This window comes from Haliaeetus leucocephalus, unplaced genomic scaffold, assembly GCF_000737465.1.
Source record: "Haliaeetus leucocephalus isolate CR32 unplaced genomic scaffold, Haliaeetus_leucocephalus-4.0 Scaffold161, whole genome shotgun sequence".
Lineage (NCBI taxonomy): Eukaryota > Metazoa > Chordata > Aves > Accipitriformes > Accipitridae > Haliaeetus > Haliaeetus leucocephalus.
Genome location: NW_010972597.1, coordinates 1770825 through 1792863, shown reverse-complemented (window position 1 = coordinate 1792863; position 22039 = coordinate 1770825). Strand labels below are relative to the sequence as shown.

The following is a 22039-nucleotide window of genomic DNA, read 5'->3' as shown; positions in this document are numbered from 1 at the left end:
CCACCATGTTATTCTTCAGTTGCAGCTGACAAATCCAGAACAATGACTGTATGCTGTTGGCCTTCTTACAGTCTGGTAACACAAAAAGTCATCTTCCCTTCTCTTTTTGTATATGTAAAAGATGTTAAACATTTAGTTTACTGTCATTTTCTAATGTTGTCTGAAATACATTGTGACACATCAAAAATGTTCATAGAATGAATAAAAAATGTGCTGTCTGTTTCAATATACTACCTCAGTCATTCCTCTGCATTTGATGTTGCCTATATTTAAATGTCTAAAGCTGCCTTAATTATTTATCACCTTTCTAAAACATTCTTTTCTCTTTCTGCTATTCTTCCCTTTTTCAAATAAAATTGTATAAAATGTGTACCAGCAGTTAGAAAAGATGCAAAACTGGGGGTCAGTCACCAGCTAAAACTAGTGTTGATCAGGTGTATGTAAACCAGTGCCCTCCACTTGAGTTCTATCAGCACTGAATACATGCATGCATCCAGGTCCTGATCCACCTAGATGTTGAAATAGCTTCTTATTTGACCGCAGATGAGTCATGTAAAAAATTGTCCTCTGGAAGAGTAAGGTCCCATTACATTCATTCAGACACGAGAGCACTAAGTAATTCCCAGGAGACACTGCACCTTCAGGATTTAGCCTTCAGCATCACTTCTCCCAGTCAGCAAAAACAGAACTGAACTACTTACTCACCACTTGTTAATGTGGTGAGTAATAACCACCATTACTGTATTCCAGAGTTTTCCTTTGGAGAGGCTGGCTGAAGACCTGCACCACTTATATTCGTCTTCTACGAAACCTGAAACTTGAGACACGGGCATGGGAAAAAAATCACTGTAAAAGTGCTCCCACAACAAAGATATACTCTGACATGCTCCTGAGATTGAGTTAACCTTTAATTAGGGATTACAAACCAGTAAGAAGGAAGCCCAGATACACCTCTTTCTGTTGTAGGCTAACTGATACATTGCCAAATATTTATCAGGAGATCCCCAGATGAATTTAGTGATGTCAGGAAATAAAAAATAGACCTGGCTGGCTTTAAGCCAGGCATAATGGCAGCGGCAGCTGTGTTCGATTAATCTATAGAGATCTGGGAATTAATGTCCCAGTCAGCCAGGTTGGAGGTTAGAACTGGATTTCTCCTGAGAAAAAGCACTACGCCAAACTGTGCAGCAGGATGATATGAAAAATATTGTACTCATTGCAAGATGAACAAAAATCCATGCTGACTAGGATGAGACACCTACATTCATCTTCGTTTCTGATCTCAGCCAAAACAGGAAGATATGCGGCATAACGAACTGACAGGCTACTGCATTATCTAATCTTTAGAAAGAGTATCTGTGTTAGGCTTGGAGCTTAATTTAGGAAAGTTTGATTTTTCTTTCCCTGCACCCATTCCCTTGCTAACACTTTATTCAAGGAATCAGTTAGGCCTTGATCAACCATTGATCAGGAGTTCCCAGTGGGGACCCCTAATGCATTTCATCTGCAGTTATCGTTCCTAAATAACACCTATTTCTGAGCATGCACTTAATTCTTTTCATCAATACTGTGCTATCCTTCAATAAGCCTGTTAATAGCATTTTGGAGGTGCACTTTCAATGAAATCCTCCTTTGACAAATGAATTAGTGAAACTATCGGGATTTCCTTTGGTGTGTTTCCTTTTTTCAGCCACACAGGCAAATAAATTCCATCCCCCTCACCTCCTCCTGCCTAATGAAAGGTTAAAGTGATGTGTTGGAGTTCAAGATACTAAATGGAAAGCTGTTCAGAACAAATAGAAAAAGATAACCAATAATGCTTTAAAGCAAACATTCATTATTTTTCACTAAATTCCCTATGGACTGAAAGATGTGATGCATCTTTACAATCTCCAGAATTTTTCACTGTCGTTAGCATTTCCCTAGCAATATTTCTTTTAAAGGAAAGACACAAAAGTAGCATATCAACTTTGACAAGACTTCAGTATATGATTAAGTCAGTCACATGGATTTAAGCATGCACTTGAGTTACCTGCTGAATAGGGACAGATTTAAACCTATGCCTGAATGCTTTGCTGAAAAGAAGCCAAAATGGATTGGTTATAATTAAATTCTTTTGATGAAATTTCTGCAACTCCCTCTTGTGTGACACTAGTACTGAAATGCTAATAAACTAGTTAAAATTAAGCTTATTACCAAGTAAAATAAACCACAGAGACACTTTTGTCTTTTCTCATTTTATATCACCATTTATAAAACATTATTTTGCATTAGAGAAGTATAATACTTGACCAGGGCTAACGCATCAGTCTCACAGAGCAATAATTGCAGTGCATCACAATCCAGGAGACAATCTATAGCTTCCTCCACATCCGCCTGCAATGCTACTCCTGTTTATCTGAGAAATAGCTTTTAGCTATGTCAGCACTTACACAAAACCCTAACTCCAGAACACTGCCAGAGACATGCTATGTGCCAGGAACTGCTCAATGTGTGGGGAGCTCTTTTAAAAAAAAAACCAAACAAATGGAACTCTAACTGAAAAATAAAGCATTAACACACAGGCTGCTCAGAAACCATTGAATACACATACCAGGACTTGCACGCTCTAAAGCATGTTAAGTTAATGCAGCATATCCCCGTAGAAATACCACGGAGAGTTAAAAATGGCCTTGTCCTCTTGAGAGCCTTCTGCATGCCGACAAACATAGATACTACCCACAGAGATATTGTTCTGAAATTCTCCCAGCCTTGCACAGCAGCAGGAACCGCTATGTTCACTGTGGCAAAGGAGGATACAGGGACCCAATATTTCTACCACTACTCAAAAGTTTCAACAGTAAGAAGTTTTAAAATGTATGACAACGGGATGGTGTAGGTAAAGTCAAATGCTGCTGAAGAAACACTGGTAGAAAAGGCAGGCCATCTAACTGAAGAGTGGTGCAGAGTGACCACCCTGCCAGTTCTGCAGGATTTTCCAAGGCCTGTTGTTTTCCAATACCTTAAGACCATGTGTAAACCACACACAATTTGGATGATCTTGCCCCTTCACTTTAGCCGCCATTTCTCCATTTTCAAAAAGATTAACAACTTCTGTGGGTGCGCCCTGGACAGCCCTGCGTGCTAGGCTGACTGGGAACATGAGACATTTTGTTACCTGAGCAGACATCCTGCTCCCCTGAAGCTCTATCGAAGACAAACATGGAAAACTTTTAAGCTCTCTGGACTGAAGCTCAATCAGAACAAAAGTTTCTGCAGTAGGTTTGAACTAAATTTTCTGTATGAATAATTTCTTCAGTTTGATTGTGAACACCTTCCTCACATTGGCCAGTGGCTCAGCAGCATCAGATAATTTCTGTGAGCAACTGCTCATGAGTGCAGAAGGTGGAAGAGATTCAGTTTTTCCACTTTGTCTTTAAAGCCAAATGTGAAAGAGGTTGTGAGGACTGAGCTATACTTAAAATCATACCCACTACATTTCAGTCTGCTGTCTCTAACCTGTATGGGACCAGGCAAAATATCAATCAGGAATTACAATAATTTGTAAAATGTTTTGAGAAACTAAGCAAGAAATGCATCAATCTACAAACCATATTTTTTATAAGCTAGCAGTAAATGCTATGGAGGAACTCATTACAATTTACTGCGACACGGAAAACAAGAACATTTTCACACATCTCATGAAAAACAGAAGTAGCCATTATTTTTCAATCCTCTATCATTCTGTGGGCCATTTTCAACACAGCTAAGCAGGCAAGGAATTTAGGCTGTAATTTTCACAGGGACCCCAAGTGAGTTAATGGCCTAATCATTATTGAAAATTCCGGTCTTAACTTTGAGTTGCCAATAGCAGTAACTGCTCCCATAATCAAATATCATAGTCAGTGATCCTTCAGTGCTTTTGTTCCTTAAACTGGCTTATGTTATTCAGTTTGACATTTCAAAAAGAAAAGAAAAAAAAAGCACATTATGGTTGTTTAGTAATGTTCTTCCATTTGTGGGCATTAAATGGCGGCACCATAGCTCTGCCCACAAATCAGAAAAAATGCAGACATCTGAACAAACAAACCTACTGAAAAAAAATCATGTATTACAGCTGCAAAAAAGTAAATATGGACTTTCTTTTCTGTGCCTCCAGGAGAATCATCACAGTAAAAATAAATACAGATGCTAAAACCAGAAGGATTATACAAGTTAGAACTGGTACAAGACTATGCATTTTATTAGCGTAATTTATATTCTAACAGGGTCCAATCTGGTGTTGAGAAATATAAGGAGTATCCAGCCTCTGACAGGATACGGCTCTGCTGCTTTCTCTTAATCATAATAAAATTATGGTTAACCCTATCAGTACCCCATGGATCTCTTACAAATACATATAGAGCCTCACATAGAAATGATCAACTTATAAAAATGTCAAATGCTGCTCTGTATTAATGGAATCAAAATAAAATATATTAAAGAGACTGTTCAAAAGCTATAGATGGGTGGCCATTCATATAACCATTCACATGACTCTAGCAGTGTCACTGGAGTTTGGACTACTTCAAATGGGGGCACAAATTTAGCCTGAAAAAAGAGTGCTCTCAGAGTGGTAACAACCTGCCTTAATTCTCATAATCACACAAACTCCATTCAATACCCACATCTCTTGGGCTGATATTTCTGCCCTCAAAAACATAAAAAGCTACAGTTTGGGAACTTGCATACAGACATGCACAAACACCAAGAGGAGCTCCCAAGTCCCTCGGGTACCCACTTGGAGCTGAAGACAGCCTACAAACCAGTCACTGCTGTTCTGTGAACAGCCAGGACAAAATAAAAGTGCTATATCTCTTTCCTGACAACTATCCCATAGGAATGCATTTCCTTATCCTATTCCCACACAGCCCACATTTCACTTCTGCAGCACTCAGAGGATTCATATTTTGCAATGTAACCAGACAGGACAGTTGGAGGAATAGTGAACAAGGTGTGAGCTCAGGCCCTGCCAAAGAGATCCACAATCCAGCTCCAAAAAGCAAGGCATTACCCCTTTTCCTTCCCATACTATGTATTCCTGAGCTTTCTCTAAGCCCCTCTTGCTTTACAATATCAGACTACATAGGCATTTCAGGGAAAGAATTGTAAAGTCCAGGGCAGCATTTACCTCATGAGATCAAGACAAACGTTTCTCCATCATGGGAAGATGACATTTTAGGGCACAGGAGCAAGTTGGCTGCTTAAAAGCTCAGAGAGGCTGCTGCCAAGTCACTAGAATGAGAGGCAGAGGCAATTTTGGGGCTTCTCCCAAGCTGATGAATGATAACAGGTCAGTCTAGGCTGCCTTGAGTCCCAGCAGCCTGTCCTGTCCACCTCCACAGCTGCACACTCTTCCACAGCAAAAGAATAAAAGCACTGTGCCAAAAACCTATCTGTGAATGGCTGTAAAGACCTTTTGTCTTGATGCTTTTTAGTAACTAACACGCTACTAAAGCAACAGTCCCAGCAAAGGATACAGAAACTACTTCACAGCTCGTGAGTGCTGTGTCCACACTCCCCTGGATGCACACCCACCCTGTGGCTGATACTGCAGTGCAAGCACCAGCCTGCTACTGTGCCTATTCTACAGCAGAAGGAACAAAAAGGACATCATTCACTGGGCAAGTGCTATTAAGTCAGCTGCAATACCCAGCCCTGCCATCTGCACAGCTCAGTCTCTCACATCCCTTGCCGTCAGCCAAAACTAAACGTAGAACTGGCCCCAGCTGCCTGCAGAGTCTTGGGCAATTCTCTCAGCTCCTGCCTCTCCACCTGAATAGGGTAATAACACGGTCCTGCTTCAGGGGAAGAGGAGAGTATTGATTAAACTTTGTAGCCAGGGACAAAGTATCCACTCCAAAGTCCTTCCACTTGACAAAGTAGGAGTAAGTGAAAACTGCAGGGGAATCCATTATTCAACCTCTTCTCAAGCCAGAAAGAGAAAATAACAATTGCCCCTCCCCAGTTTATCCTGGGAAGAATTTTACATGTACATGCACTCCTAATTAATAGAAAGCTACCAGGTACTTGAAAAAACTTCTGATTTTATATGTGTATATATATATGGATGATACAAGAGCCCCCAAAGTCTTAATCTTCAGAGTCCTTTCCTGCTCTTGCACACAAAATTAACATTACTTTCTTGTGATGTGCAAGTGTTAGTGTAGATTGTTCCTTCATTGATTTTCCAAGGAACTGCATTAACTGAATGACTGTGGTGGACTTGTCTGGGTTAGCTACTTCCCCATACCAGTACACGTGGCAATACTGTCCTACACATCAGGAAAGCCAGTACACAAATTCTAAGCATGCTGTATGAAAATACTAGGTTTAGGCTGCTGCTGTTTTATTTATTCTGTAGGCGGGACTGTAATTGTAACACAAACTACTGATTTCCTTAGTATAAGACTATGGATTTAAAGTCATACAGGAACATTAAGAGCTTCAAATTTGATCAGTCACAATACACAGACTACAACAATTTCTTAACTCAGTAGCTAACTGCACTTGAACTGGAGCCCCTATTTTATACTCCGTTTTAATCTTACAGGCAACTGTAGTGTACCTCCTGCATCAACCTACAGTACTCAGAGGAAAGTTAAATTTCCTGATCTCTGTACTAAGAACAAATAAAAAACACTGCAAACCAACAGGCTGAAGGACGGAGGAAATCCCTCCTGACACTTTTCCACTGTTTTTACCTCTGAAAAGCGAGGACCAACATTCTGTGACACACTTGTCAATATAACAGTGCTGATTGTTTTATGAATAAAAACGTTTCTTTGGTTTTCTTCTTCCCTCCATACCCACACATTTATCGAACTATCAGTCTCAGCAGCAGCCAACAACAGGGAATTCTACAAGATGATGATGTGGAGCATAAGAAACATTTCTTTTAAACCTACTCCTTAATATTTTCAAGTATTTCTTGTGTGTTCAGGACAGGTCTTTAGTATATCAGTATTTTAGAAACTGCTATCATTTCTCTTCTTAAGATCTCTTAAGCAGAAGATCTCTTTCCCTTCCCAAACTGAATCAGGGTAGTTTCCATAACCCCTCTTCATGACTGTTCTCTCCCACCTTTCTAGTGCTTCTAATAATTTCTGTAACCAAAACTCAACATTAAATTCAGTGAAGTGAGTCCGTCAATTTATACAATGACATGATAATATTTTCTAACTGGTTCCCTTCCTAAATATAGCCAAGTATTGTATTTAGGTTTTGGAGGCCCACTGCATATTAAGTAGATGCCTGTAGTAAGCTGTCATGTATGACGTGTAGATCTTTCTCCCAAGAGGTTACAAGTAATTCAGAATCCAATAATGCATACAAGTAATTTTAAATTGCCCCTTCTGCTTTAATTACCTTGCAAGTTAATTCCATGTTCCAGCTACAGCATGCCATCCAGCAACCTAGCTCTTTTCAGTCCTTCAGAAGTGCACCTGACAATCACTCACAGTGTTCATTAATTAAATTTGGAGCCTTTCTAGAAAGTAATGTTGACATCTTATCCACTCCTCATCCAGGTTATTGCTAACCATACTGAATATAACTAGGGCTGCTGTTAATCTTCATTTTATTTTGACATTTTGTGTAGTTATTTTTAATTTGAATTTATGTTTTCCTATTTTGTCTTTCCATTCCAGAGGAAGCTGTTTATTGGTCATTTACCTGATGACTGTTAATTCACGGCAAAATTTTGTCACTTACCCTGTGATTTTCAAGCTCCCTTAGTCGTCAGTTGTAAGAGACTTTATCTGACAATTTTTATTGAATAGGCAGGTTATGCACAATTATGCCCTTTTGGGGGGTTTATTCATGTAAGATTTTTTTTTAGAGAAATTATTTTAAGGATAAAGGTAATTCAAATAGGCAATCATGCTCTTACAACAGAAATACCAAGGGAGCACAGGAACAAAGGTAAAACATAAGTAAAATTTGAAACCAAACCCAAAAGCTTTGTTTATTAAAGCTTTACACATTTACCTTGGCTTTCTACTAGATTCTAAGCACACATATGCTGCAAGGAGCAACTTAGAAAGATAACAGATTGTGTGCCTTTGCCTGTGCTAAGGACACCTCCTTTGTAACAACATTAATGTGGTTCTTAAATTGTAAACATTTTTTAAAAATACTATTCATTCTGATGGGTGTCTCTTCCTACATGTTCCTAGTAAGGATCATTGGCTTCTTTGCTTTTTTGTGAGGGTTTTTGGTGTCTGATTTTTCTTTAAATGGCAGATGCACTTGGCAATATCTGTGACCTTGAGTTGTACACATGAGCAAGCAAGTGAGCCCAGCCCTGCAAGGCTGTTTATGCATTCTGAGAGAGCTCCTTCTGAGAGGGGTGTCTCAAGGAAGACAGAAGCATGACGTGCATACCAAGCCAAGTGCTTCATGATTTATTTATAGGGAAAAGGGGCATAAAAATTTGCTGAAGGGGAAAGAAAAATGAAGAATCTGACTTACCTTGTCGGTGTAGACAAAGAACAGAATCACAACAGCGAGCTCCAACAGAAATATAATTAACAGCATGATAAAAAACTGTCAAGAGAAGAAGGGACAGGGGAAAAAACAAAAAGCAAAAACCATCAACATCTATTTCAGCTTTTTCTGGAATCACAATAAGTACATTCAGCAGATCATGCAGAATGGGGAGTGGAAGTCATACAGGCAGCAAGATGCAAAGCTGCTGTGTTACAGCAGAGCAGAAGGCATGCGACATGCAGCAACCGAAAAAGCAGGTAGAGGACTAATCAGGAAACACAACAGTATCTGGGCATACGTGTGCTCATTTATATCACTGATTTCAGTAGTAACAGCATAAAACCCCTCAAAGATCTGTCTCCCCAGCAGGCCAGTGCTCTATTTGACAGTAACCTTGAGGACTCTTCCCAGGCTAGGTTTTCTTTATTTTTTTCCCCCATTAGATCTTTTCAATTAACAAGATACCAGCGAAATCCACAGCTTAGACTTCCCATTGCAACAGAAGGTAGCCTGGTCCATAAACCATAAAGTCATAGCTCCTTTCAAGGGGAATTGTGGGAGAAGCGAAAGCACACCAAAAATCTTGTCTACCAAGTTAGCTTTATGAGCAGTTTCGGGTAGCTACAAAAATCACCCATGGGTTTCAACTGGAAGGGGCTGATTTGTACTGAAGACATCAAAACAAAGTCAGTCCATCTCTTTTTCTCCTCATAAGCCACGGAACTGTCTAAAGCCCAGTGGGCAAAGCTCAAAGGAGTGGATAAAAAACTTTTAACACAGGGGTTTCAGGTAGATTCTCTAAAGCCCTCAGCTCTGATCGACTTCAGTGAGAGGAACTGTTGGCAATGCCAAATACTTCTGAAAAACCGTATCTCCTGCTTTTTGTTGAGATGCTGGATGGGTCTGCAACACAGATCTGCACCAGCATCAACACAGGGGTTGCATGGACTTTAGAACAAGCGCTATCAGAGCATTAAATGAAACTGAGTTTTGCAAAGATGGGTAAAGAAGAGAGAGTAATTTTGGAAACTTTTTAGGCTCAGGCAAAGGTCCTGCTCCCTATAACACAAACTCCATACACTTAGCAACCTGCAAGGCTGGAATTCTAATACTGAGCAACACTAACTTAATTGAAATCCCATCCCCAAGTGAAAAAACCAGTTACCATCTCTTTAGCTTCAATGACAAGGCTGCAAACCTATGACAGTTTAATAGCTACAAAGCCTTATCAGAGCTTCTTCACTGCCTGGTAAGTCAAAACCAAATCTTTGAACCTATGGATTTCCATGATTGAATGGAGGACAAAGGTCAAGAAGGGGAAAATACCTTTCTCCACTAGTACAATTACACTGTCTACAGAACTCATTGCATTTTGCCCTGCAAGTCTTAAATTAAAGTTTACTTTTAAATCTTCATCATTAGTATCTTCACACCTGCCTGACCCTAATACTAGATCCTATTACTGCCCAGTTTTGAATCACAGAACTCATTCACGCTTGTGATCCAAGCTGATTTCCATATCATTACCATCCAATGCTGACCTTCTGTATGGCTTTGCAAACCAGCCTTGGTGCAGCTTGCTTATTTTTTACGTTTACAATTCTAGCCTGCTGCATAGCATTAATTGAAACAGGACAAAGTGTATCACTCTTTGCAAAGAGGCACAGACACTTTGCTATATTTTATTTGGCTGTGGGGTACTTTTTTGCTCATCCATAAAGCATGGCTTTTCTAAAATGTGCATGCGAACACCACTGTCTCCCTGTGAAATTCACTGGCATAGTCTGGATTACATTAGGCAATTTCTAGAACAAGGGAAGGACTTGTACCCATTGTAAACAGTGATCAGCATTTCCTACCACAGGACCCCAATTTCATCAGCTTATAATTTTGCCAAACCTTTATTGTCTATGCTTATATATTCTGAGCTTGTTTCTGTCTAAAGGATAAAAGCTTTTGGAAGAACTTCAAAAACAGCACTTGAGTTACTTCTAAGAATGAAGCAGGGCGAAGTATGTTATTCTGCTCAGGTGGCTTAATTTGAAGTCCTCTCACACTCCAGTGTTTAGAGCAGGGACCTGAAACAAAGTGCAGCTCCATTTCAGGCACGTGCCTTTTGTCTTACCCAACTATGAGTGGATTTTTGTGGGAAAGTTATTAGCCTTCAAAAAACTGCATTTCACACATCCAGTAAAGATGAGAGGACTCAGCAGCTAAAACCTTCAAAAACTGCAACCACTAAAAGCCCACTCACATCCTTCCCACAGCTCATGCATGACCAGAAAACTCACAAACCATCCCACAGAGCACCTTCCCCGCTCCTGTGGTGCTCACACATGTCCGCAAATGCCTTCCTGACATCCCTCAGAGCCAACGGCTTCCAGTCCTGCTTCAGAGGACATGACCTGGAACGGCCAGGAACTGGAGTAAAATTCGGGGATCTGTTTTTCCTGTGCTCTCAGGAAAGATTTTCCTCCCTTCTCTGCACTCACCAGCACTGAGACAGTACAAATGAAGCCAGGGAATGACTTTGCAGGAAAAAGGCGAACCTGAGGAAGAACAACAGATGGGGAATGGTTTGGCTTAGGATATGATCTGCCTACCAGTTTTAGAGAAACTGGACCTACTGGCAGTAGCCGATCAGGGCAGGAGGCACCAGAGAAAAACGCAAGGCCTGTGCAGTGGCAGGGGATGCCTGCGCACATGGATAACTAAGAGGAGCTATGCCTTTGAGAGGATGTTTGAGAGGATGGCGGCCTGTGGAGGACCCCCTGCTGGAGCTGTGGGAAAAAAAGAGCAAGAAACAAAGAGTGGCAGAAAAAGGAAAGCACCCCGCACAGAACCCCACGACTGAGTATAATGTGCAGGGCATGAACTGGAGGCTGGCAAGGGGGGAGGAAAGGCGTCTGGAGGGAAGTTGAGCTGTTTTGTCAAGTGTGTAATTGCCATTATTTCTCAATACCAGAATCAGTAATTAAAAGTTTATCTTAACTGGCAATAAATTAAGTGAAATTTCATGACTCAAGAGTGTTTTCCCCTGCAACACCAAGTCATACAGCTCTGCTAAACCTCCCCATCTTAGGACTGGAGCAGGCAGCTGCTGTTGCCAGCTGTGCCACTGTGTCCAGCAGCACAAGGCTGTGGGGTGGACCTCCTGGCGAGACCATGGTTGCGATCCTGCCTTTTTCAGTTCACACTAGAGAAATAGGTATGATGTTGCCATTGTAAAAGATTCTAAAACTGTGAAGTCAAGCACTCAAAATGTAGGACATCTCAGAATAAAAGTCCTCTCAGTGATGGTTATGTACCATGTCTAAGCCTTTCCCTACACAGGCTAAGGGGTTCCTCCAAGCTATTACTGGTGGGAATTTGGTTTCATGCACTGCAGATTTAGGAAGTCATACAGTGAACCAAAATTAATGTACACTGTTCAAAAAAGTCAAAACTTAGATAAGTAGGATTATGCTTTTTCTCCACAGAAAAATATTTTTGTTTTTAAATAAAATCTCTAGTTTTATCTTTCTTACTATTTGCGTTCATTGACAAAAAGTACACTTTTTAGTCTATTACAGATAACTAATACGTATTAGTAATCCCACTGTGTGCAGACAGTAGAGCCATGCACTATATCTTTTATTGTAAAGGTAAATCACGTGAGGTCAACCTCAAGGTGGAGGGTTCAAATTCACCACCTGGTAAAAGCTACAAGCACTTACATGTCAGCACGTTTATCATCCCACCTCTAAAGAAGAACCCTACCTGAACCCAAACCAACACATCAGAAAGTAAAAATCGAGGCTTCAGACTGAGCTGGCTGCAAAGCATAGCCTGCACACTTCAGCACATCTTCTAATCCACCAGACTAAAGTGCATGCATGGATGCATGCACAACCTGCTTCTCTATTCCCATAGCATCTTCCAACAAAAGTTCACTTTCAGTTCTATTCTCAGTATCATCCCAAAGGGAATGATGCCCAATCTGGGGCCAGAATCAGCTTGGCATATCCCATTCAAATTTAAAAGGGAGAAACATAAGCCCACTAAAGGCTCACAGCCTCTTAACCCCCACCACACCTGCTGGAAACTGTCACAGCTTCTTTTCAAATGAGTTCTCTCACTGTGGTGATAAATACAGAGAAGAATATAAATGTGTTTTGCTTTGGTTCACTGGGGCTGCAGGCTGTTGGCATAATAAAGATTTATGCATGGAGAAACAACAATCCCAAAGCAAAGCATTCATGTAAAACTCCATAAAAACAAAAGATAAATCTGGCCTTGTACAGAGAGATGCTTTACTACACTACTTGTTAAATAGTGGGATGCAACCTAGTAGAGGTTCACTGGAGATGTACCCACTGCACAGCTTTTAATAAATTACACCTGAAATAACCCCACAGAAATTTTAATGAAAAGGGAGGTAAGGTGACACCTTTCTGTCTAGCGACCACTGCTGATTTCCAACCCTTAAGAAAACTAAGGCCCGTTTCTCAGCAGTTGCCTTCATATTCTACAAAGCCATGACTTTCCCACAGGTTCCCATTAAAGGAGTATAGAAAAGGAAGTATGCAATTGCTATCAAGCCTACCTCACAGCTATGCATCGCCCTCCTGACGTCAGAGAGAGAAAAATGTATTAGAGAAGAAGAGGCCCCAACTTACAACTCCGTCCCCATTGGAGCCATGCTAGGCTTTTGACCCACTAGTTATGATTCCTTTCATCCAGCCTGTTAATATCCATGGGAGAATCAAGAACTGCTCCCTATGTACATCATCTAAAGCATGTCTCCATCACAGCTCACAAAGGCACAGAGCAACAAGTTAATTATATTTTCTTCCCAAACAAATAAGATCCTCTGTTTTTTCAGATGTTATAGACACTTGCCTCTCTGCATGATGACTGAACATCACACACTAATACACAGGATTGGGTCTTTTGCTTCCCCACTGCCTCTCCTTCCCAAATCTTTTCCATCATTCTATGATGTTGCTCAAATTGCCCGTCTCTCCGTGTCAGAAATAGCTGACCTTCTCACAGTCTCCCAAAGACAAAAATGACCAAGTACAATGAAAACCAATCTGTGATCATCTTTTTAGTCTCCTAATATTTTGCTATGAGTCAAAACGTGATATAACTGATGGCAAAATCAAGAATGCTGTGTTTAGACTGATCCCTGAAGTAATGCTTTTAGTTTTATGGGAGTCTGTCTCAGAAGGAGATAGTCAGATCTCAGTGTGGCAGACCCTCTTCTCAACTTAGCTAATGACAGGAGACAGAAGTTTCTTGCAAAGTATTATTCAAATCGTCTTCAACAAACAGCAAGAAAGTAGTAGGAAGACCCAAGAGCCAGCCAGTGACACATTCCAAACTAGTTTTAAAGTTCATCGCTTAGCAAATAATTTGTTTAGACCAAACAGCCTACAAATTAGCATAACCTACCTGAGAAACTGGACAAATAACTTCAACAGTCAGCCTGTGCTGTGTTCCATCACGTAGTGCCTACACTGTTAATCTATCTGCAAGAGGGACAGTTAGCTGCTTTTCTGACGGAGACAATATGAAGTGAAACACATGAGCAGGCAGGTTGCTCCTGTGAAAGTGCTCCAGCAAGCTCTTGGTCTGCAGCAGCTCCCAGGATGAAGAGGGGAAAAAAACCAACCAACCAAAAACCCCAAAGATTTACAGGCAATCTTTCCTCTGTAACATCAACTGCAAGTTTGATACAGTCAAGCATTCTGCCTTTTAGTTAGGCTGGATTACCAAGTCCTCACTGATCAGCTTTAATTTCAGTGTTACATTTCACTTCCTAATTAATAAGCACCTCAGGTAGAAGAAATTACAGATAATTCGTTGGGCTAAAATTAAAATTGTTGGTCTTCAAAGAGAACTCTAACTTCATAGCCTGGGAGGGATTTTAATTTGTCTGCCTAGTCCTAATATGTACATATATAACTTTCATTTTCAAGACCAGTCCTGCTCTGACTGCTAGAAGACAGAGTCTCTTAGAATCACAGAAACATATAGGTTGGCAACGACCTCTGGGGATTATCTGGTCCAACCCCTTGCTAAAAGCACAGTCAACTAGATGAAGCTGTGCAGAGCTGTGCCCAGTCACCTTCTGAGCATCTCCAAGGATGAAGACAGACAGCTGTCCATAGCCTCACTGGACACCTTTCCCAATATTTGACTATCTTCATGATAACGAAAATATTCCATATCTCTAATTGGAATTTCCCTTGTTGTAACTTCTGCCTATTACCTCTTGGCCGATCCCTGTGAATCCTTCCAAAAGCTGTATTTCCTTTAGACTGTACCATAAGGTAGTTGAAGATATGAATAAATCCTCCTTGTTTTAATTTCTTAAGACAGAACAAACCCAGTTCTCTCAGTCTGTCCTTGCGCATCATGTGCCCCATAATCATCACGGTGGCCCTCCATCAGACTCCTTCCCCTCTGGTGTGTACGTGTCTCTTCTACTGGGGAGCCCCAAATTGGGCTAAGCACTCCAAATGTAGCCTTATCTTATTCTTTCTCAGTGTCAAGAAATGTAAGGGCATGTGGGGCTTGGTATGGCCCAAAACTAGCCAATTATTACATTTATCTTTTTATTCTGATCTAAGACAAAGGCACATATTAAAGTGCAGGCTCTCCACACATTTGAAAGATCTCTGCTTGTTCTGATCAATAAGAGAAGGTCCTTTATTTTTCAGTTAAAGGAGGATTATCAGATTGTGTTACTGTGCTTTAGGCCTAAACTATCTGCCAAAAAGAATTTTTTTTAATTGATTTTTAGATTGTAATTTGATATGAACAGAAATACTATCAAAAAAATCGCATCACATTCTGCACATAACCTTCTCTACAGGGATAGCATCTTATCTTTAATACTGAAGGTGTAAACAGTATCTCTCTTTTTTGAATAAATGAAGTCAAACCTTTACCTACACATTCACAGAGCTCCACTAAAGTCAAAAGAACTTAATGGATTTTATAGCAGCCACACTTTACCAAGCTGCCTGAAAATGAAGAATTTTCCTTGAATTTAATATGCTTTGTAATTTTCCTGTTCTCTTATCATCAATTATATTATTTATATTGAAATAATATCTACTAGACTGAGTGCAGATGCCTCATTACTACGGTTAGCATTGTCAAAATCTTCTATCTTCCCTGCAGAAGTGCAGCATGCCCATGCCTAACCAAATTAAAACAGACGCATCAACAAACTTACATGCATAAAGTCAAGTACCAAAAGGGGTAATGCTGTCAGAGGTCCTGAATGCTATAAACTATTGCCAAATTTACTGCAGATTCCACACTTTGGAAAAAATCAAGCCACCTATGAAAAGTCAAAATCAATGCAAGAATTCCTGCTGAGGTACTGGAAAACAGAACTCCAGCTACTGGAGAACCACCCACTCTTTATAGGGGTCCTGTACCTGCTTTCAGCTACCAATGCTTGCCAATGTTGGCCCTGGCTTTCTAAGCACAGCAATATGAAGATCATCCCCAAGCATTTTAAAAGGTTTCCCAGAATAGCTTTTTTATTACATACTGGTGCATGACTTCCACAGAATAAAAACTGATATGGTACAGATTTTATCAGCATTCAAAAAAGGTAAAAAAAATGAAACTTTCTTCCACTTTTGAAAGCAAAAGTGTTTAATGTATCACTGGTTCTCACAAGAAGTTTAACATAATTCCCCAAAGGCGTTTTGATCTGACATATGCATAGGGAGTAGGAACATTATGAAAGGCTCACTTAGTATTTTAAAATTTTCTTTGATTTTCTTTTCCAAGGAACTGAGTAAGGAGAGGAGAACAGAAGAAAAAGTGCAATGGGAATTGTACTTGCATCTTAGAAATGACTTCTTCTGCAGCCTGGAAGACTTGCACAGAAAGAGACAGAGCAACGAATGAGAAATGACAGGACAGTGCCCAGACAGTAACAGTAACTGGAATTACAGTCAATAAATTGATCTACCACGTGAACTTCACAACAAAAGGGAAAAGGCAGCTTGCTTCCACCAATTTCCATCACAGTGGATTCTGATTCTACATCTCAGTACCAAAAGGTTTTGCTGACGCTTGGTTTGAATTCCTCCTTTTATTAGTTCCATACCATTGCTCCTACTTACCACCCTTTGCAGCACCGTGCATGCTTCCTTTCTGCCCACAGTATTTAGACTCCTCGAATATTTGTAGACTTACGTCCCATCTGAGCCCTCTCTCTGCCATGCTGTGCCTATTTAGCTCTTTTAATACTTCCTTGGAAGTAAATCTCTTTAGCCTCCTGATCTTTTCTTTTTCCCCAGCATAAAAGTGATAAGTTTGCTCATAAACTGTAAAAAGGCAGTAATGTATACGAGCAAACTTATGAACAGAAACTCCATTATGAAAATGGCATGTATCTAAATTTGGTTCATCAGCTATTATTCTCGAAAAGCCTTAATAGTTAATTCATTGTGATTGTGACAAAGTCGTGCATGCTTTATGCCTGCTGGATATATGGTACAGCTCTGTTTATGTTTGGACTATATTTTTTATGAATGTGCAAAAACTCCTGCTGATCAATAACGCTCAAAGAAATCTGCAGTAATTATTTCTGGGAAGATATACAACATATGCAGTTTTAACACATTAACAGTGTTTCATTTTAGTCTCATTACTGCTTTCAGTTGGAATCATTCTGCATTAGTAAGTGAGAGTTGAGAGACTTGACATTCCCATATGTCCTGGTTTCAGCTGGGATAGAGTTAACTGTCTTCCTAGTAGCTGGTACAGTACTATGGTTTGAGTTCAGTATGAGAAAAATGTTGATAACACTGATGTTGTCAGTTGTTGCTAAGTAGTGTTTAGACTAAAGTCAAGGATTTTTCAGCTTCTCATGCCCAGCCAGCGAGAAAGCTGGAGGGGCACAAGAAGTTGGCACAGGACACACCCAGGGCACCTGACCCAAACTGGCCAACGGTGTATTCCATACCATGTGACATCATGCCCAGTATATAAACTGGGGGGAGTGGGGGCAGGGAAATCACCGCTTGGGGACTAGCTGGGTGTCGGTCGGGGGGTGGTGAGCAATTGCCCTGCGCATCATTTGTACATTCCAATCCTTTTATTATTACTGCTGTCATTTTATTAGTGTTATCATTATCATTATTAGTTTCTTCTTTTCTGTTCTATTAAACCATTCTTATCTCAACCCACAAGTTTTACTTCTTTTCCCGATTTTCTCCCCCATCCCACTTGGGGGGGGAGTGAGTGAGCGGCTGCGTGGTGCTTAGTTGCTGGCTGGGGTTAAACCACGACACCATACTATGTGTCACCGGCATTTTGCGGCGTTTCCAGTCATTTTCCATCTTCTCCAAAACCTGACTTAAAATCAATGAAGTGTCATCAAATATTAGCCAGGTATCACTCTCAACATCACAACAGTAGGTGGGTATAGGCCCATTTAACAGATCACAGATTATTTTTCCTAAGCACAGATAAAGGTCGTGCTGGCCTTTGACTCTCTTTAAGGGCTGCTTCATCTCTTCTGCAAACGTAATGCAAAGGTGTGACATTATCTGGTGCCAATCTTTATCCTAGTCAAGACAGAAACTCATCCTGCTTGTGAAGTACAATGTGGCTGAAGAAGAACTAAAACATTAGACTAGCTCTTAAAAGTCCCTGCGCCACTCCATTAATAACAAAGCAGTTGCTTGAGTCCATCTAACATAGCTAATGGAAATAGCAAATACAACTAAAAGGCTCTGGCTTGGGGTTAAACCACGACATCCATCTATGGCAAAGACATACAAAGTTAATTAGTGTCTAAACTTACACCTTTTACTCAAGACTTTAACATCACCTGTGTAAATAGAGCTTCTCCCCTGAATCTATCATCCCCAGCATATTTCTCGTCATCTGGAGCTCCAGCATGAAATGCGATCGGACAGCTCGGTGCCCCGAGAGGAGGAGAGCAGCAGTGAGCAGTCCCCACACCCCCTGCTTGGAGAGCGAGTGAGTTGGCAGGGCTGGCTTCACACTTATGTTCACACCAAACATCTGGCTGACCCCAAGTGCTGGGAAAACTGACAGAAGCTCCCCCAAGATGATAAGGGCAAATGACATTACCATGCTGCTTAGCTGACTTATGATGAGCTGAAGGGGAAAAAAATTAACTCTGAAATTCTGCAGTTCTCCATTTACACATATTTGCATACCCTGAGCTAAGCTTGCAATGGGACCTCACCTGCTAATTATAACAACAGAAAATTTCTCTTATTTCTAGGAGTCTCAAAATAGCATCTAGAAACTGCACTGCATGTGTAAGGGAAGGAAACGGTAAGAAGCAGATGGTCAAGAAGAGGAAAAAAGGACAAGATAGTGTATTTTGTCTATATTTAAATTCTACCGCTGGTTTTCTCCCCAGTTTTCTGTTCCCAAATGTGCTACACAGAGGCTGCTGCATCAGATGCACATGGGTCAGTCTTGCAGTAGCTTAAAAAATGAGCAGCAAGTCAATTTGGTTTATCTAATTCTGCCTTTTAGCTGGTAATATTCTCCTACTGGGGAACTGAAACGTTTATAGCATCAAATCAGCGATGGCTACACCTTGTGTAGGCATCACTGATTACACAAACTAGCCTCCATTTCTTTACTTCCAGAGTTAGATTTTTCTGAGGTTCAGGTAATTCTAACCCTTAAAGAAAAAAGCCAGTGTTGCTCTTTAATTTAAGAAGCAGTGTTAAGGTGGCTAAAATAGCAAATGAATGATTGGGAATATAAGCACACATGCTGCTTTGGTAAGCCTATGGCCTTTTATCTGAGGAGATAATTTTATTGTTAGGAAAAAAAATTATCAAATGTTATGCTCAAAAGAGACATGACTGTCTGAGCTGGCAAGGAGCACACAGGTTACCTGTCCTTTACTTTCAAAATGGGACTAATTCGGTTTCGTACCAGATCTTGCAGGTGACCCTAGGTCTGGAGGAAAAGCCCATCAAAATCAGCAGAGGTCAGTCTTACAGATCAGACAATGAACACATCTGCCCAGAGACTGCAAGCTCTGACAGAAAAAAGGGTTCCTTCTAAATGTTTTCCTGACCACCATGTAGTCTGATGCTCCGCTGTTCCACTGTGAGGTTCATTGTATTACTTAATTGTCCTGGTAATTTGATGTGCAGTGAAGTAACTGAGACCCACCTCAAGTCCTTACAGACAGTAGTAGGGCAAGATGAGGCTTGGTTTCTGGGTCCCCTTTTGAAATGGCTCAGAGCCAGGTTTCTTTTCAGGAAACTTGGGCATGTGAGAGTTGGTTGAATGTTGAGACAAAAGATGGGGTGAGGGAGGCTTTATAAGTGACAGAGGATCTTCTTGAGCCTGCATAGACTGTCAGAGAAGCTGATGTTGCTAATACACAGCTAACAACTAATAATAGATTAATCAACCAGGAGTTAGGAACTTGGAAAAGTTGATAGCCATTTAGACAAACAGATTAAGCCTTCAACTGACATAAATTAGTATAGCTCCACTGACTTCTGCACAGCGCTGTCACACTGTTTGACTGCCATAAAGCAGCATCTTGGCAATACAAAAAGGAACAGGGACATTAGGAAAAGGTTCTTCACTGAGAGGGTGGTCGATCACTGGAACAGGCTCCCCAGGAAAGCGGTCACAGCACCAAGCCTGTCTGAGTTCAAGGAGCGTCTGGATGATGCTTTTAGTCATACGGTCTGGTTTTAGGCAGTCCCACGAGAAGCAGGGAGTTGGACTCAATGATCCTTATGGGTCTCTTCCAACTTGAGATATTCTGTGATTCAAAGCATATCAGGCACTAGTGGTATTGCATCAGTCTATATTAGAAAAATAAATACTACCCTATGAGGTAAGCCCTTCCTACACACTGAGCCTAAGCTCAAGCCTAAAAACAGGAGGGAAGGAAAACAGTTTTATTATTTCTCTCCTCTGTTCCCAGGTCCTTTGATTAACAGCTACAAGAGCTGAAGAAAAGAAGGGAGAAAGGGGAGGACTCAGGCAGGTCCCATTCACTCCTGAGTTTCAGTATCAGCCAAGCGGAAGGAGCTAAAAACTGAAAGGCAATGAGGAGCAGATTCTTAATAATAAAGGAGAGGCAACGAAACTAGGGGAGTTTGGTGCTCAGTACTTGCAGTCCGAACAGGTAGCAAAGTTAGGGCTTTCATATGCAACACAGTAGTACACAGAGAAGTGTTGTACATGATGTATAATGCTCTCAGGCTGTGTGTATTGTATCTTCCTGGTCTTTGCATCACTTGCTCCTGTGACTGCAGCCACGATATCCCTGATTTTGCTACTCAGATTGTGAAAAGAACACAAGCTCATGTGCTAAGCCGGATGAGAATCTACTGTTTAGTCTGTAGCATTAAATTACTGAGATGAAGTAATTCACGGGCTATTTTTTTCCCATTTAGTTGCTTTGAAATAAATTCCCTGTCACCAATGGAGTTTCATCTGTCAACTCTCTGATTGGATCCAGTGACACTATTGAAAACAGTAGGGTTTTTTATTCTCCTTTTCTTCCCACACATTAACTTCTTTCTCATTTTCTTCATTGCTATTTCACTTACAGATGAGCTGGCTGAAGTTCAGAAAAAACTCACCAGCACAGTACAAAACATCACGGGCACTCATTTTCCCCTTGGACTATTCCATAAATAAGAGCCTTTTGATGTCTGGATAGTCATTCAGATACATATAGAGTACCAGCTCTTTCCACAGCTAGTCCTGACCTAGTATCAAGGTTTAATTCTGATCTCATTCATTCCAGCAACTGCGATGAACTCCTTGCTTATTAACATGAGGTTCTCATTTAAATTAAGCTGAACACATAGATATGTCTGTTAATGATTGTTTTCTTTCCCCTTCTCATTAATCATTGTTTCAGCTTTTCTACCAAAAAAACCAAAAAATCAGGCTTATCCACAAATCAGGAATAAGGGGAAAGAGGGCATATCTAAGTCATCTTCTTACTTATCTAATCCTTGATCTGATGGAACATACCCAACCTTGGTGCTTTATAAGAAGGCAGCTGGCTTTGGGTAATCAGAGAGGAACCAGTATTTTGTCCACTTGAAGCACTTTCCGCTTTCTAATATATTTCTGTATAGGCAATATGTGGTGAAGAAGCCCCTATATCAAAATCTAAGGCCTTTTTAGGGCTTAAGGTCTACACAAGCAAGGCTCATCCTCTACCTCTTTTGACTGGGTTATTGGACATGTTGCACATCCCAACCAGGAGCAGAAGAATATGTTCTTTGTACCAAATCATTGGAAAAAAAGAAAAAAAAAGTGTCACAAAATCAGAGGGTGAAATAAAGAACTGCCTATGGATCTTAATTCCTTCTAGGACATGGGTTATTATTTAAGTTGCAAGTGTCTGGAAACATGGTATCTACACATGTGTGCTCTAACAACCAAATAGACATAAAAATCCTTCCTTCACAAAAGGCCCAATACTAGCTTTTACCAGTGACTATGATTTCCTCGACCAAAAGTAAGTTCCTATCTG

At 40.6% G+C, this 22039-nt stretch overlaps 1 protein-coding gene across 1 annotated transcript in view; it reads right to left on the bottom strand.

Moving 5' to 3' along the window:
* TSPAN4 (tetraspanin 4) overlaps positions 1-22039 on the bottom strand; it is a 209906-nt gene that overhangs the window by 49064 nt on the left and 138803 nt on the right. Inside the window, exon 3 of the mRNA XM_010562567.1 lies at positions 8491-8565. Within this exon, the coding sequence (XP_010560869.1) occupies positions 8491-8565 (75 nt within the window). The remainder of the gene's footprint in view (positions 1-8490; positions 8566-22039) is intronic.